Source organism: Necator americanus, chromosome IV, assembly GCF_031761385.1.
Source record: "Necator americanus strain Aroian chromosome IV, whole genome shotgun sequence".
NCBI lineage: Eukaryota > Metazoa > Nematoda > Chromadorea > Rhabditida > Ancylostomatidae > Necator > Necator americanus.
Genome location: NC_087374.1, coordinates 152,816 through 167,096, shown reverse-complemented (window position 1 = coordinate 167,096; position 14,281 = coordinate 152,816). Strand labels below are relative to the sequence as shown.

At 42.1% G+C, this 14,281-nt stretch overlaps 1 protein-coding gene across 2 annotated transcripts in view; it reads left to right on the top strand.

Moving 5' to 3' along the window:
- Positions 1–14,281, top strand: part of RB195_000033 (uncharacterized protein) — a gene marked incomplete at both ends in the record, with an annotated part of 30,955 nt that overhangs the window by 11,924 nt on the left and 4,750 nt on the right. For both annotated transcript variants that reach the window (XM_064196157.1, XM_064196158.1), the window contains 26 exons: positions 140–221; positions 278–362; positions 488–611; positions 662–793; positions 2,560–2,632; positions 2,845–3,015; positions 3,070–3,165; positions 3,244–3,385; positions 3,482–3,573; positions 3,629–3,796; positions 3,854–3,975; positions 4,026–4,164; positions 4,231–4,392; positions 5,074–5,199; positions 5,461–5,655; positions 5,707–5,865; positions 6,187–6,378; positions 8,121–8,291; positions 10,004–10,177; positions 11,234–11,404; positions 11,470–11,568; positions 11,626–11,724; positions 11,823–11,961; positions 13,652–13,838; positions 13,889–14,025; positions 14,114–14,205. In XM_064196157.1, the coding sequence (XP_064052038.1) occupies positions 140–221; positions 278–362; positions 488–611; positions 662–793; positions 2,560–2,632; positions 2,845–3,015; positions 3,070–3,165; positions 3,244–3,385; positions 3,482–3,573; positions 3,629–3,796; positions 3,854–3,975; positions 4,026–4,164; positions 4,231–4,392; positions 5,074–5,199; positions 5,461–5,655; positions 5,707–5,865; positions 6,187–6,378; positions 8,121–8,291; positions 10,004–10,177; positions 11,234–11,404; positions 11,470–11,568; positions 11,626–11,724; positions 11,823–11,961; positions 13,652–13,838; positions 13,889–14,025; positions 14,114–14,205 (3,529 nt within the window). The remainder of the gene's footprint in view (positions 1–139; positions 222–277; positions 363–487; positions 612–661; positions 794–2,559; positions 2,633–2,844; positions 3,016–3,069; positions 3,166–3,243; positions 3,386–3,481; positions 3,574–3,628; positions 3,797–3,853; positions 3,976–4,025; positions 4,165–4,230; positions 4,393–5,073; positions 5,200–5,460; positions 5,656–5,706; positions 5,866–6,186; positions 6,379–8,120; positions 8,292–10,003; positions 10,178–11,233; positions 11,405–11,469; positions 11,569–11,625; positions 11,725–11,822; positions 11,962–13,651; positions 13,839–13,888; positions 14,026–14,113; positions 14,206–14,281) is intronic.

The following is a 14,281-nucleotide window of genomic DNA, read 5'->3' as shown; positions in this document are numbered from 1 at the left end:
ACGCTTTCCAGATGAGCCCATCAACGATTTACCACAAGCTTCTTTCTTATCACTAGCAAAAACATAACTGGAGAAGTAGCAGAAATGGCCATTTAAAACGGGATAATTGCGCATGAGAACTCATACTTTTTTTCTTAAGAATCGACATTTATGTACACGTCCTCTCTGTCGGGAATTTGTTACCACCGGACATAAGCTACGAGTACATGACTGCCGTCGATGTAAGCGTTCACATATACGTCTTCCTCTATCATCAACGATTATTATTCGTTTTCAGAGTTCGTCTCCTCGGAGTCCAGCAACGAGCAACTACCACTGGAGAGTTGGTGATCAGTGGAGTGCTTGTGACAGAATATGCCAAGGTGAAATACGTTAGATGATAGAATTCTGTACACGGGGAGATTTTCTACGTTTAAACACATTGTACTCAATTTGGTGCGATGGCTGTATCATCTTTCTCACTAATGCTGATGTTTCTTACTCTCAGGTACACAGAATCAGGAAATCATTTGCGTCGACTCATCCAATAATCGACAAACAAGTGAACGCATGTGCACTGCGCGACGGCCCCAAACGAATACGCGAATGTGCAATATCGAATGCATGACGAAGTGAGCTTAGCTGCGATTTTTTTTTAAAGAAATTCACACTTTTTGCTTAGGTGGATGACTGAGGATGTCTCACGCTGCTCAGCACAGTGCGGATCTGGAGAGAAAAAGCAACGAGTTTATTGTGTGAAAGTGGAAGGAGTGCGACAAACGATTATTAGAGATGAGGACTGTGACAGATCGAAGTAAGTAACAACGAGCACTTATCGCGGACGCGTCTACGCCCCACCGTTTGGCACTATCATGATGATAGCAATTTTTAACAGAGTAGTTTATAAGGACATCAGTAGAGAGAAGTCGCTCCGTCCGATGCTGTTAGGTATTTTATCTCATTTTTCTGATTTTATTTATGTATTTTTTCTCATTTTTATCAGCTGAGTACTACGTAATACCCCAACAAGAGGAAATGGACACTCCCTCTAAGAGCCAAACGTTTAGCTGGGATGCGATCCTCCCAAAAAGACCCCCTTCCTCCCCACCCTTATTACACCTCTTCCTCTCACCCTCTCTAGTATAGTATTTAGAAATCAGAAATTAAATATTATGAATGAAATTTTGGAAACAAATTTTAAAAAATAGTAAATAAATTAAAAAAGGAATAATGTAACGTAGTAAACAGAAGGCAAAATAAATATAGTTGAAGAAAATCGAAGTGGCAACATTTACGCGCAGATTAGGAGGTGATTTTTGCGGTGGACACTGAACACTTTTTTTAGAATAAATGCAAGACTATTGTGGATTTTGGTACGCTAACATTTATAAATAGGTACCAAAGAAAAAAGAACGAACGGGAATAAAGATGCATTTTGTAGATTTGCGGAGCACTGCGTTGGTTTGCGCTGTAAAGTGAGTAAATCAACGTCCTCAATACCTGTATTCTTCTTCTTCTTCTTCTTTGAAAGGTAGTTGAGAAGAAATTGGAAACTTTAGCGAATTTCGCTGCTCTTTATCAACTAACTCTCAAGAAAACGATAGGAAATGTGAAGAAAGTAAAACAATATTCTAGTAGGGAAAATCTTGCCTCTTTTGAAGTAAATAAAAGGTATGCGCTGAGTCCACGGATCCTCCTCACTAGAGGAATCACAGCCGGTTACTCGCGAGGCTACGGTGCTCAAGGTGGTAGATTAGGGGCAAATCACGGCCTAAAAGCGATCTTGTGCCTACCCTGAGACGAAGGTGGATTCAGTGGACGGACTTCCTGTTTCTGCTGTGCCGGGACTGACTAGTAACATTCTTGTAACCCACACGTTGGTCTGGAAAAAAGCCTGCTTTCAAGTGATTAGGAGGTGCGAGGGATTTGGATTCACCTTCAACATATAAGCTCCACCTGTTTACTCCGGGAGAATCCAGCGTTTTCCCAAACAATAATTTATAATCGATCATATGAGAAGCAAGTTCATTTAACAACATCATTATTCTACGCCTAAAAAAACCAATTTCTTTCACGGATTTATCTCTGACAGAAGTTAGATGAGCAATCGTCACTGAACCTCCCACCAATGTACGCATTAGTTTACTTACTTAATCGGCGACCTGGTGTTATGACTCGGTTGCCCGCATCTTCGCCGAGATATGTCGTCTTTGAATATAGCTCTGCCCAACGTTCACAGCTAGCACACAATCCATCCATTCGTCACTGTTCCATATCCTGCGAGACTTCTTGCCTCTCCCTGCTTGTCAACACCCCGTCCTTAGCTAAACTACTTGCGCTGCGCAAGAAATGTGTCCTCCTCAATCATTTATTCAAATATTACCCCATCTTACTTCTGAGACAAAGATCAAGTATGATTACGACACTCACACATACCTTTGACCCTGCAAACAATGCAACAGGGAGCTTCTCTATATTCGTGTAAAACCTCAACCATATGAATGAACCTCTCTCGATGTGCTCTATACCTGGGGACCTTCTCTTACGTATTCAATACCTGCACATGGTTTTTTTTTTCAGTCGACCTTCCGAGAGAGTAACCTGCTTTGTCGATTGCTCAGGTCGGCGATGGAGTTACAGCGAGTGGTCCCCGGTAAATTTGTTTAGCTTATCAGATTTACTTGGATTAATTGTGTAGTTGTTAATTCTCAAGCTTCTTTGTATTTATATTTATATATATATTTATATATGCATATATAAAATACATGCAAGTATAAGCAATATATAGTATAGTAATATACATATACATATACATATACAAATGAGATTCACAATTTCTGCATTTTGCGACTGTTTCCATTGCAGTGCTCCCAAACTTGCGGCTCCGTCGGCGTTTCTCGTCGCAGTGTAGTCTGTGTGGACGACCACAACCGTGTTGTACCCGATCACTTGTGTGTAGGCGAGGCTAAAGAAAACACTGAGAAGGAATGCAACCGTTATCCTTGCCCAAGATGGGTATATGGACACTGGTCGGAGGTGCTGTTGGTCTGCATGATATGTTTGTTCTGAGCTTCAAATTCCACTTTGCAGTGCTCCCGATCCTGCGACGGAGGCGTTCGTATGCGCCATGCGCAATGCATGGATGCAGCTGACAAGGAAACACATCAGTCGCGGTGTGGACCTAAGGTAATCCACGCTGAGGATACTACTTTAGAACCTGTTCTCTTTTTTATTTTTCGAAAAAAGTGGGGCTGAATCTTCTAGCACGACCGAGAGCCTTGTAACGAGCATATGTGCACCGCATGGTCATTTGGCCAATGGTCGACGTGCTCAGTAACGTGCGGTGACGGGATTCAAACCAGAGAGGCAATCTGTGTGGACAGAGATGGAAGGCAGCTCGAATCTGGTGCGTTAGTCTTTCATTTGACACGCTTTTGTACGGTAGATAGCTGAAAAACATATCCGTTGTTATTATTAACTATTTTAATCGGTACATTTCCAGGAAGATGTAATTACCGTGAACGTATCGTTCAAAAACCTTGCTCTCGCCCCGCCTGCCCCTCATGGAAAGTTGGAGAGTGGACGCCATGCAGTGTATGTTGTTGGATTCAATATCAAATTGAGGGGCACTAAATCATTAGAAGTGCAGGTGTCGTGTCAAGATGGTTGGTCGACACGTCGTGTGTCATGTGTGGATGCCCGTGGTGAAGATGTGAGGTCTGAGTTATGTCTAGCTGGAGGTGAAGAACAACCTGCTTCTCACCGCCAGTGCAACCAAGGTCCGTGTCCATTTTGGAGAACAGCCGACTGGAGCGCAGTGAGTGGGGAAGAATACTGTGTAGAATCGAATATTTTCCCTTTAATCGCTACTCAGTGTTCCGTCACATGTGGATCAGGCGTGCGACGTCGTTCTGCCGAGTGCATCTACCGCGAGCAAGCCGTCGATCAGTCATTCTGCGGAGACGCAAGTCCTCCAACAACACAGCAGTCGTGCAAGTAAGCCAATTAGCCTTTTTTGCGTTAGTTTTAAAGTTTACGTATTGCAGCTTGGTTCCATGTACTTCATGGGAAGTATCTGCTTGGGGTCCGTGTTCGGTGACGTGTGGTAATGGTACTCAGACTCGTCGTGCGCAATGTACTTCGGGACCAAAGAAAGAACTTGTGAAGGATTTCCTATGTGACAAAGTGATCTTTCCTTATTCGTAATATCACGAGTGTATTACTATTTTTAATTCTGCTCCTCCTATGTAGTCATCTCGTCCACGCGAAAGAAGAACATGCGAGCGAGATGCATGTCAGACACGAGTTTCCGATCTGCTCGCACAACCGGCTGATGTTCCTCCAATCAGATGGGCCACCGGACCTTGGTCGGAATGCTCAACTCCTTGCGGAAATGGAACACAGAGAAGATTAGTGAGTTTACGAATTTACCTGTCTGAACGTCCGACTAAAGCCGGACTTCAGATTATCTGTGGTGTTCTCTTCGTTCCCCTTCACTGATCAATGAAAGATCATAGTAGTAGCATTTTCTGTGGAATTAGATTTGTGTTTTTCTAACAACGCTTTCTTCCTCTTTTTTTTATTATAAAAAAAGCGAAAGATCCAACATATTTTTCTTGCTATACGCGTAGGTTTTACATCTAGAGAAGATTCAAACTTCAACTCCAAACCCTTTGACGCTAGCGAACCCGACCATTCCAATTTACCGTTTTGGAGGGCCAGAGTATAAATTGGACGCCGTGGAATCTGTCTTACCTCATTCTATAAGTTTGCGGCCCCAGCACACCTATCTAACGCCGTTGGACACGTCTCATCGCGTTTTCGAATTTCGCCTCACACACACCACACATACATACGTGACAGATTAAGCTCGTTATTATATAGCATGATAATGATACGCGTTTGTTTATTCTTCTCTCAAGGTAGCTAGCTCTCCATTGAGCTCTAATACATTTGATTAACATACAGTCGATGAGTGGAGTTTGAATTACCGTTACTTTTTGCTAAACAAGTTTTCGCAGTGTAAGGGATCAGATTTTCTCCATCTGAAATAAAGAAATTTGTTTGTGTCGGAAATTAGTGCGGTACTTGCAGGTCAAATGTCGAGATCACGCTCGAGACTTGCCTCCTGAATACTGTAGAGATCTGGAGAAAGTCGAAGATCAGCGCCAATGCCGTGTGAAAGCTTGCGCATACTGGCAAACTGGTCCATGGATGCCGGTAATCGTAGAGTTTCATCTTAGTAGAAGCAAGCAATCCGCTGATTAACCGGATTGCTGCACGACTGTCTTTGTTACGAGTAACGTTTCGTAGTCGTTGCTTTAGCCAGGTAAAAGAGACAATACCGAAAAGTTAGCCGTAATGGACAGTGTTGACTATTTTGCCTCACATAAGTTATCGAAAAGTTGATGAATCATGCAAAATTTGAGTGAGATCGAACTATCATGCTTCCAAAAAGCTATTATCTTCGCTATATTTCAGTGTCCAGCAACATGTGGTATTCACGTGTATCAAACCCGTAGTGTGATATGCACTCCACAAAACCCTGACGAGACTGCAAGCGATACTGATTGCAACGTGACCGAAAGACCAGTCTCAATGAGATCATGCAAGCTGAGCGTCTGTCCTAAGGGTGAACCACCTCTCGGTCGATGGGTCAGCGGGGAATGGACTAAGGTTGTGCTGCTACTTTTGAGAAATGATTCTTTCTGACGTGGTTAAATTCAGTGCTCGGTAACCTGTGGCGGTGGATGGCGACGTCGAACAGTGAATTGTGACGGTTTTATATGCGACGATACGATTAAACCTCGAATGTTCGACGAGTGTAACATAATAGCATGTCCACCGAAGAGTAATAACACCTGGCAAATATCTCCATGGACCCACGTTAGTTTCCATGTTTTTGACGAGCTCTCAATAGTCGCGATCCCTACTTCCTTTTCTTGTCAGTCAAAAACAATGTTTGCTTTTTTAAAAATGCTACCTGCTAGGAAAATAGAACTGCATTTTTTTACAGCGTTCCCAACTGTGACTACCACACTTTTAGAACTACTGTGTTGTCATATACCGCCTGTTACTGTATACTTTGAGTTTTCCTTTTTACTCAGCGAATAGCGTTCTGTACAGAAGACAGAGCTACAGACTTGTAGCACTTTTTCATTCCAGAGTTCTTCCAGTATACAGGAGTTAGTTTTTTTTTCATTTCAGTGCTCTGTATCTTGTGGTGGTGGGGTGCAACGACGTCGTGTTTGGTGTGAAGATGCAGCCACGGCTCTGTCGCAGGAGGAGAGCGAGTGCCGTGAAGCGAAACCGAAAGCGGTGCGCGACTGCGAGTTGCCGCCCTGCCCAGTGTCTCAGCGCGATTCGCCAGCCATCTGGCAAGCTGCCCCCTGGAGTCCGGTACGTCGCAGATACAACAAACGTCCTCATGCTCATAGTCACTATACACTTTCACGTCGCATTCAATGAATTTCTATGTCTTTTCAATGCCCACACAGCTGCTGATTCCACCGTCGCGCCGGATTTCTCTGATTTTGCCTGTATACTCGAGAGAGTAGCCCTTTACAATAGAAGTTCCGAGTGTTTTGTCAGTTTTGCGGCACATCCGCGTTTGGATTGCATTTGCACGTCATTTTGTTGTAATTACCACTCTGTCTCTTGTTTATTGCCTCTGTTAAGTTCCACACAAGCGAATAAAATGAAGCCAATGTGATTCACTTGTGTTCCACACAAGCGAATCACATTGGCTATACATTGAAAACAAAACTGTGGGTGCGTCCTGACAAAACAGTCGACCTGAAGACTACCAGACGTGTCAGAGTCATCGCCTTGGGCGATCGAATATGCATGATTCTTAGGTTGTTTTACGTTCGTTCAGCTTTTTATTTATTCATTTTTTTTTGTCCTCTGCTCGACTGCCTGCATATTCGCCTGCCGATACGTGGTGTCTTTCGTCTTTGTTCATGTGCTTTGTGTGTTCGTCTTTATGTCCGCGTGTTTGTCCCTTCATACAGTTGCTAATTATCTTGATGCATTAATGTTGTTTTGTGACTTTGTTTTACTAGGTGCAACATCGCTTATGGGTCCGAGAAATTCATATCCATTTATTAATAATAAAGTGTTTGACCATTATCGTGTCGTCCTGCACTTGCACTAAACTTCAAACTACAAATCAGTTTTGGCGTCCAGCACTTCACTGCATGTGTATCCATCCTTTGCACTGTTGCTAATAACTACTGTCCATGTGCATGAGCCAGTAGTATTCGCTGTAGTAAGTGGGCTCGTTTGAGAAATTTTGTTTTCTGGGCACTACATAATTTTCTTTGATGAGGTTCAGAAAGATTCGGGTTGTTGATACCAACTAACAAGATACAGTACTGTTTCTAACATTCAGCTGCTTCATATTTTCTTTGAACTTTATAGCAAGCTAATGTTTCAACCTAAATTATCGTTTGCTACAGCAAAGATGAGTTTGTGTCAGCTATTGTGAGATCTCAGCAACCATTCCATCTCCTCCTCCGTAAAGCTCACTACAAATTGTTCGATTGGACCAAGCTGCACGACATCTGCCGGAATCAAAACAGTATATGTGTTCATCTATCTACCAAATCTTATGTATAGAAAGACACAAAGTAACCTCTGATGCAAGCTGAGGGATCAGTAACATAATCCCACCTTAACGACGAAAATTCCCACCATTTATGTCCCGTTCAGATCTGCAGCATCTCCTCTGCACCACTTTCATACACTGATATTCAGCGAGTTGCCGCTCAATTTTGCTGAATTTCTGAGTGCCGTGTTTTGGGTGTTTCATATTTTCATGAATAATATTTATACTATAGTAGTATAATCGACTATGTAGCTAATTCGTAAATGGATCCGTCACTCATTAGTCAAGAAGATTACACAAAGAATCCTTTGTGAATGCTCACTTGAACGAAATTTTATTCGAGTTGTGTTTTTGAACTGTGGTAGATGGGGAGAGTAGTTTTGTGTTAGTTTTTTTTTCCTAAACTACCATAACATCCCATTATTATACTTAATTCATGGCTGACACGAAAATTAGTTCTCGCGTAACAAACGGTTCCAATAAGGAATGCACATAGCATGAATCATTTCCATGCAAGGATTTACTCTTACAGTGCTCCGCGAAATGCGGACGCGGAGTACGGCGACGAGCGGTTGCCTGCATCGACTTGGCAACAAATGCGACCGTCGCCAGCTCGCGTTGCGACGCGGCGACACGACCTGTTGATGAGCATAAGTGTCGTGTCATGCATTGCCCGAGATGGAGAGGAACGCCATGGTCAACGGTGTGTCTTTTCTTCCCTTCTCCTTATATATCACATTCCTTCTTTTCTATCATTTCGTTTATTTCTGTAATACTTTTCAATAATACGTAGCACAGATCCATAGCTTCGTTTCCTTATAACCTTTTCGTACTCTTTTTCCCCTTCTAACTCCGTATGTTCTCATTCGATATTTATTATGGCTATCAACCCTCCTAACGAGATATGTTTGTTATACGTTACTGTTGTATATACGCAAACAAAAAATAGACATCAATGCTAGGGCTCAGTGAACCACTACATATCAATATTTTAAAAGGTAATACTAAGCCCTTAAAAATAATGGGAATTGAAGTACAATTTCTCTAGCTTCTTCAGGCAGAAACACATTCGACTGGTTGCTGCCAGAAATGTTGATTTCTAATTGATCTCAGAAATTCTAAATCGCATCAATAGCGTCAATGACGTGAACTTTTTTGTGATGAAAAATTAGAAACTAGACTAGAAAATTTTCGAACAGCGCCATTTAAGTGATTCTAGACAAGCTGCTAAATTCCTTGTGTTTTAAATGTTCTATTGTGCGCTTTCTTAGTATCTTTCAACCATCTCCTTGTTATGCTTGCTACAATAACCAGCAACTTCCTTCAAGATTCACTTTGAAAACTGCCTATTGCAGACAATACACTCAATAGATTGTAAAAAAAAAATTATTTTGTTGTAATCTTATCAATATTAAAATGTTAAGAAGAATGTTACACCGAATGATTTCCACTAAGTAAGCATTATGGGCTCTCGATTGGGCCAGGGGAGAGGGAAAATGAAGTATGTGTCTAAGAGCATATAGAAAGAGCTTATGTGATGGAATATACATCGATTCCACCCAATTGAGCACATTCGGTGCTGAGTATGCCTTAAGAAAGACATCATAAAATCACTTATGTGGTTTGTTCCGGATCTATGAAAAATGAAAAATTATGTGTGCCACTAAGATCCAAATTAACGTCGAATATCCATCCACATTTCATTGAAAAATAGAGATCAGAGTAGTACAAAGAAAGAGTTGGCGGCACTACCGCAACCACATGTGATATGAGCATTTGTGTTGTTGATGTTTACACGTGGTGAAGTTTTGTGCTGCAAACTCGTCCATGTCGACATCGACGATTCTTTGGATCGGTCATTAATTATGAGGAATTTGTCGTTGATAGCTGCTAAATAGCTAAATTTACAGAATATATTGTAATATGCCGAAATTGCAGTCTTCCTTGTGGCTGCCCTCTTTAGTATCTGTTATTCAACTCTAACATCACTACTATACGTTTACCAACTGGAGTTGTTCTTAACATTTTCGTTCTCAATTCTTGAGCTTAGTACTGCGATGTACGAAAATTAACATTTCAATTTATAGCACACTTTTCGGAAAAGAAACACATTAAGCCTACTGTAGCTGGTTCCAGAAGTAGAAGAAAATCGAGCCGAAATCGTATTTCTGCAGATTATTTCCATAGCTCGAAATGTCAAATTATCGAATCAGTCGAAGTTCTTTTTTGTGAATCTGAGTCTGTCATCGTGCGACCTTTTTAACATGTATAGACACCATAAATTTCTTGAAATTTGCTCGCAGACGAAGTAATCTTTCATCTGTATTTGATTCATCCTTTTCTTCGAAACCAATGAAAATTTCGAAGCAATCACTTAGATATTCATTTTTTTCTAATTCTTTGATATATCTGTAGTGCTCAACAACTTGTGGACAAGGAGTGCGTCATCGGGAAGTGTTTTGTCAGCGAGGACGTCGAATGCGAGCTCCAGACTCGGCGTGCGATCCTGCTCGCCGACCTGCGACTACGGCTAACTGCTATCTTACTGCGTGCCCAGCTTACCATTGGAGCACTACCCCATGGTCAAAGGTTAGCGAAGTTTGTTTTGAAAAGTTGCCTTGTAAGTGTTATTAATGCTGGAGTCATGTGGAGGCATTGTTCTGATAATGCACACGACACGCACATTCGACTTTATTACTCGAGGCTATATGTATACTACTGGAAGCTACATGTACTTTTTTCTCTTCTATTTTTTTATGTACCTTCTCCACAAGCTCATCTATCACTAAGCGTTTATCATTTCGGCATTTTATGCTACATTTCGTGTAATACGCAACATTTCTTCGGTTTTGTTTTGCAATCTATACAGTGTAGGTATGTTAGTCTGTTATTTTCTTTACGTTTTTCCATCATGTGTACATAAATTTTTTTTCTTTCTCTTGTCGAACCTGGCGCGGTATGGATTTTCGTTTGGGTATTCCTATATAGGATTGTAGATTATCAGTACAGGGGTAGTTCCGCTCATCTCTCCCTGCATCACTGTAAACAGACGGCTTTGAAATGGGGTTCCTTACGACATCCTCTATTGTAACGCGCCACCCTTGCGCCCCATCCCCGTCTGCGATTCGTCGAATGAAATGAATTGTCTATCCGGGCGTCCGAAAGGGTTTTCGACAAATCGCAGGCGGGGCGGGGCGCAGAAGTGGCGCATTACAGTAGAGGACGTCGTAAGGAACCGCATTTCGAAGCCGTCTGCTTGCACTGATGCAGGGCGAGATGAGCGGAACCACCCCTGTATTTATAATCTACGACTTGATATAGGTGTATTCCAAAGAAAATCCATACTACACCAGATTCGCGGGGTGATGCCCTTAAATTACTCTTTATTACTAATAATATATTAATGTACTTATATTAGTAGTTTTTTTTCAAATATATATATATCTGTTTGTGTTTATTCTTCAACCATAACTTGTGCCTCCAAATGATCGTAGTATATCTGATTTGTGGTTCAGAAGCCACTCTTCGTCTTCAATTTCATATGGTGAATTGAGTGTTGTACAGTGTCGATAGTATTCACTAGATTAGAACTAGCATAGAGTCATATAATAGCATTATAAGTAAACTGAATGACCAACTTTTCAGTGCGTTGATGCGTGCGCACGAGGTGAACAACATAGGCGTGTGTACTGCGTGAACAATGCAGGAAAACGGGCAGCACCACGAATGTGTAACGCTGTTCATGCTCCACCGAGCAAACGCCCGTGTGATATTTCTAAATGCCCATATGAGTGGGTTCCTGGCCCATGGAATACTGTATGTTTGCTTTCTGTAGTTGGAGAACTAAAAAATAACCAGAGGTTGCGAACAACGTTTTTCAGTGCTCAAAAACGTGTGGTAAAGGTACCCAATTTCGCTTCGTAGAATGCCGTGTGAAAACGCCAAATACCACCAAATATGGTGAGCCTGCCGTGCCCAAAGTAAGCATTCTCCGTGACTTAATTAAATGCGGTGAAATAATCTTCGCTTCTCTTTAGGAAAAGTGTGATGCTTTGCCAATGCCGATTGAGGCACAGGAGTGTGATTTAAATGCTTGCGAATCTGAATTTCAGTGGCAAATAGGACCCTGGGGAACGGTATGAAGTAAAAATATTCTTCCTAAGAGATCACAAACTCTGTCTTAATTTTCATACTTTTCTGATATTGAATCATTTAATAGTCGTGGTGATTTTAGTGTTCCCAAACATGTGGCCAAGGTGTTCGCCGTCGCAAAGTTCGCTGCTACAGCCGTCAAGGTGTTCTTGTTTCCCGCAGCAAATGTGAACAGAATTCACCGCGTCCACGCAGAACGCAAACGTGTTTCCAGCGAAACTGTGAGTTCTCTAGGTCATGTCAAAGACAATTTAACCATTTCCCTTCTCCGTGATGCCCCATGTTGAGTACTAGAATAAGTAATGGATTTCAAAAGCCTTGCCGAAAAATATGGCACGGTCAGGTAAACACCTGTGGTGGTATCGCGTAAGCGGTTGAGATCAAAGTGTTGTAGGAACCTCGCTCAGTTTTGCAACCTAACTAGAGCTAGCGAGAGTCACACAACAGATGTGGCCGTCACGATTCACATAGTTTTGATCTGGCTGTATATGATGTGGTTGGTGCGCCCTACTAATGGTCTACAAACTGTTTTCATGTTCTTGATGTTTTCTGAACCCTGCAAAAAATAAATTTGTTTTAGTTCACACAAAAAAGCAAATGTAACGCAGTCGGTAAGAGGTTCGGCTGTGACTACATAGTCCAAGCCATCCAGGCCTTTCATTTTTCTGGTGTCGGTATATTGGTATCAGACTTGTCTGGAAGGATAAAAGTACTGACTGACGCATCGACTCGCCTGCAGTCATTGTACGGCTGGACACAAGTTCATAAGCCTTAAACAGCTAATAAGTGAGTAGTTCTCTACATATAATATGCAAACACTGCATGTTACTGCAGCTATTTTGGAGGAACCTCTCTGGTAAAGGACAATACCGATGCTACAGACTGCTACATACGACAGTTTTCACTTCGCAGTTGTCACCGTGAATCAAATAAAACAGCTTAGACAATTCAATCACATTCAACATGTCCTCGTTCACAGAAAAACTGTACTTTAAAGGCATCACCTCACGGATCTGAGGTGGTACGGATTTCAGGTGGAGTACTCGTATACGGGATCGTAGATTATGGAGAGAGAGGTGATCCTGTCCATTTCATCCTAATTGCGGTAAAAAACGGCCCGGAAGATATGGCTTCGGGCCTTTCGGCGCGCTATTTTGTACGAGTTCGATTGGAGCGCGCCAGCCTTGTGCACGCGCCGCATCTTACGGGCAGTTTTTACAGCAATTGGGAAGAAATGGGCGGAATCACCCTCTTCTCAATAATCTGCTATCTCGTATACGAATACTCCACCTGAAATCTGTACCACACCAGATTCGTGGGGTGATGCCTTTAACACCTATAGTCATGTAAAATGGGTGCAGCTGAAGGAAACATGCAGAACAACATCTCTCCACGAAGTTCTTCAAGATTTTAGAATATCATCTGTGGAGTAGTGGAAAATAAAGTAGGCTATGCGCTGTAGCTTGATCAGTCACTCCTTTACGTAGCAAAACCTCCTCTTTTGCGTTCGTGGTTTCGTTTTCTTATAAACGAGATGACGATCCGCTTAGGATGACCAGCGCGTTCACTTCAACTCAGAATCGTTTGAGGGGCAAGAGGCTAACCTGCGGTGGCTAACCGCGGTATCAAGTCAGTGGTTTTTTTTTTTTCTCCAAAACAAGTCTGGTACCAGTTTATCGCCCCGGAAGAATGAAAAGCTTACTTGGCACTAAGGCGTTTTCGAGGCATCGATCGATCGTGCAGACAGGACTCTCACCGACTGTGCTACACCCGCCACTTTAAGAGTATACGAGGTAGTGAATGAATGTAGTGTGCTAAGTAGTAGCACTTTTGTACCCACCTTTAGTGTTGACTTCAGAGTTGATCATTACAAAGAATGTTTTTTCGGTTCACAGCCAGTTTCTTTATTAGGTCTGCCAGCGACCTGCCAGGAGATTCGTGCGCAAAATATAGTAACACATTCGATAGACGGAAACTACACAGTTCTTCTCGATGGTTTCCCTGTAATGGTGTATTGTCATCGAATGAACGAAACCATTCCTAAATCATACATTAATCTCAATCCTGAGACTAACTTCGCTGAAGTATATGGAAAACGGTAAAGTTTTCTCCCCTTCAGCACTTTTTTTATTTAACATAGATTTCTAGTTTGATCTATCCCCATACCTGCCCATTTAACGGCGAAAGGAATGACTCATGCCAATGTTCGGATGACGGAGATGCAAACGCCGGCTTGACTCATTTCCGTAAAGTTCGTGTCGACCTCCTCAATCGTAAAATTAACAGTAAGTGACAGATTCACGCAATATTTACATCACTTTTCTTGAAATAAATGAAACTAGCGTTCCGCGGGTTATCTGCGATCTGTTTAAGTAAATGACATGATGTTTGCTGACACGCTGCACGGTTCATTCGTCCCGTACGGCACAGCTGGGGATTGTTACAGTATGAAGGATTGTCCTCAGGTACGTAATGGAACAAGACAACCCTATATATTATACGGTAATGCAGAGCCTCAATAAATGCTTTAATCTGCAAAGC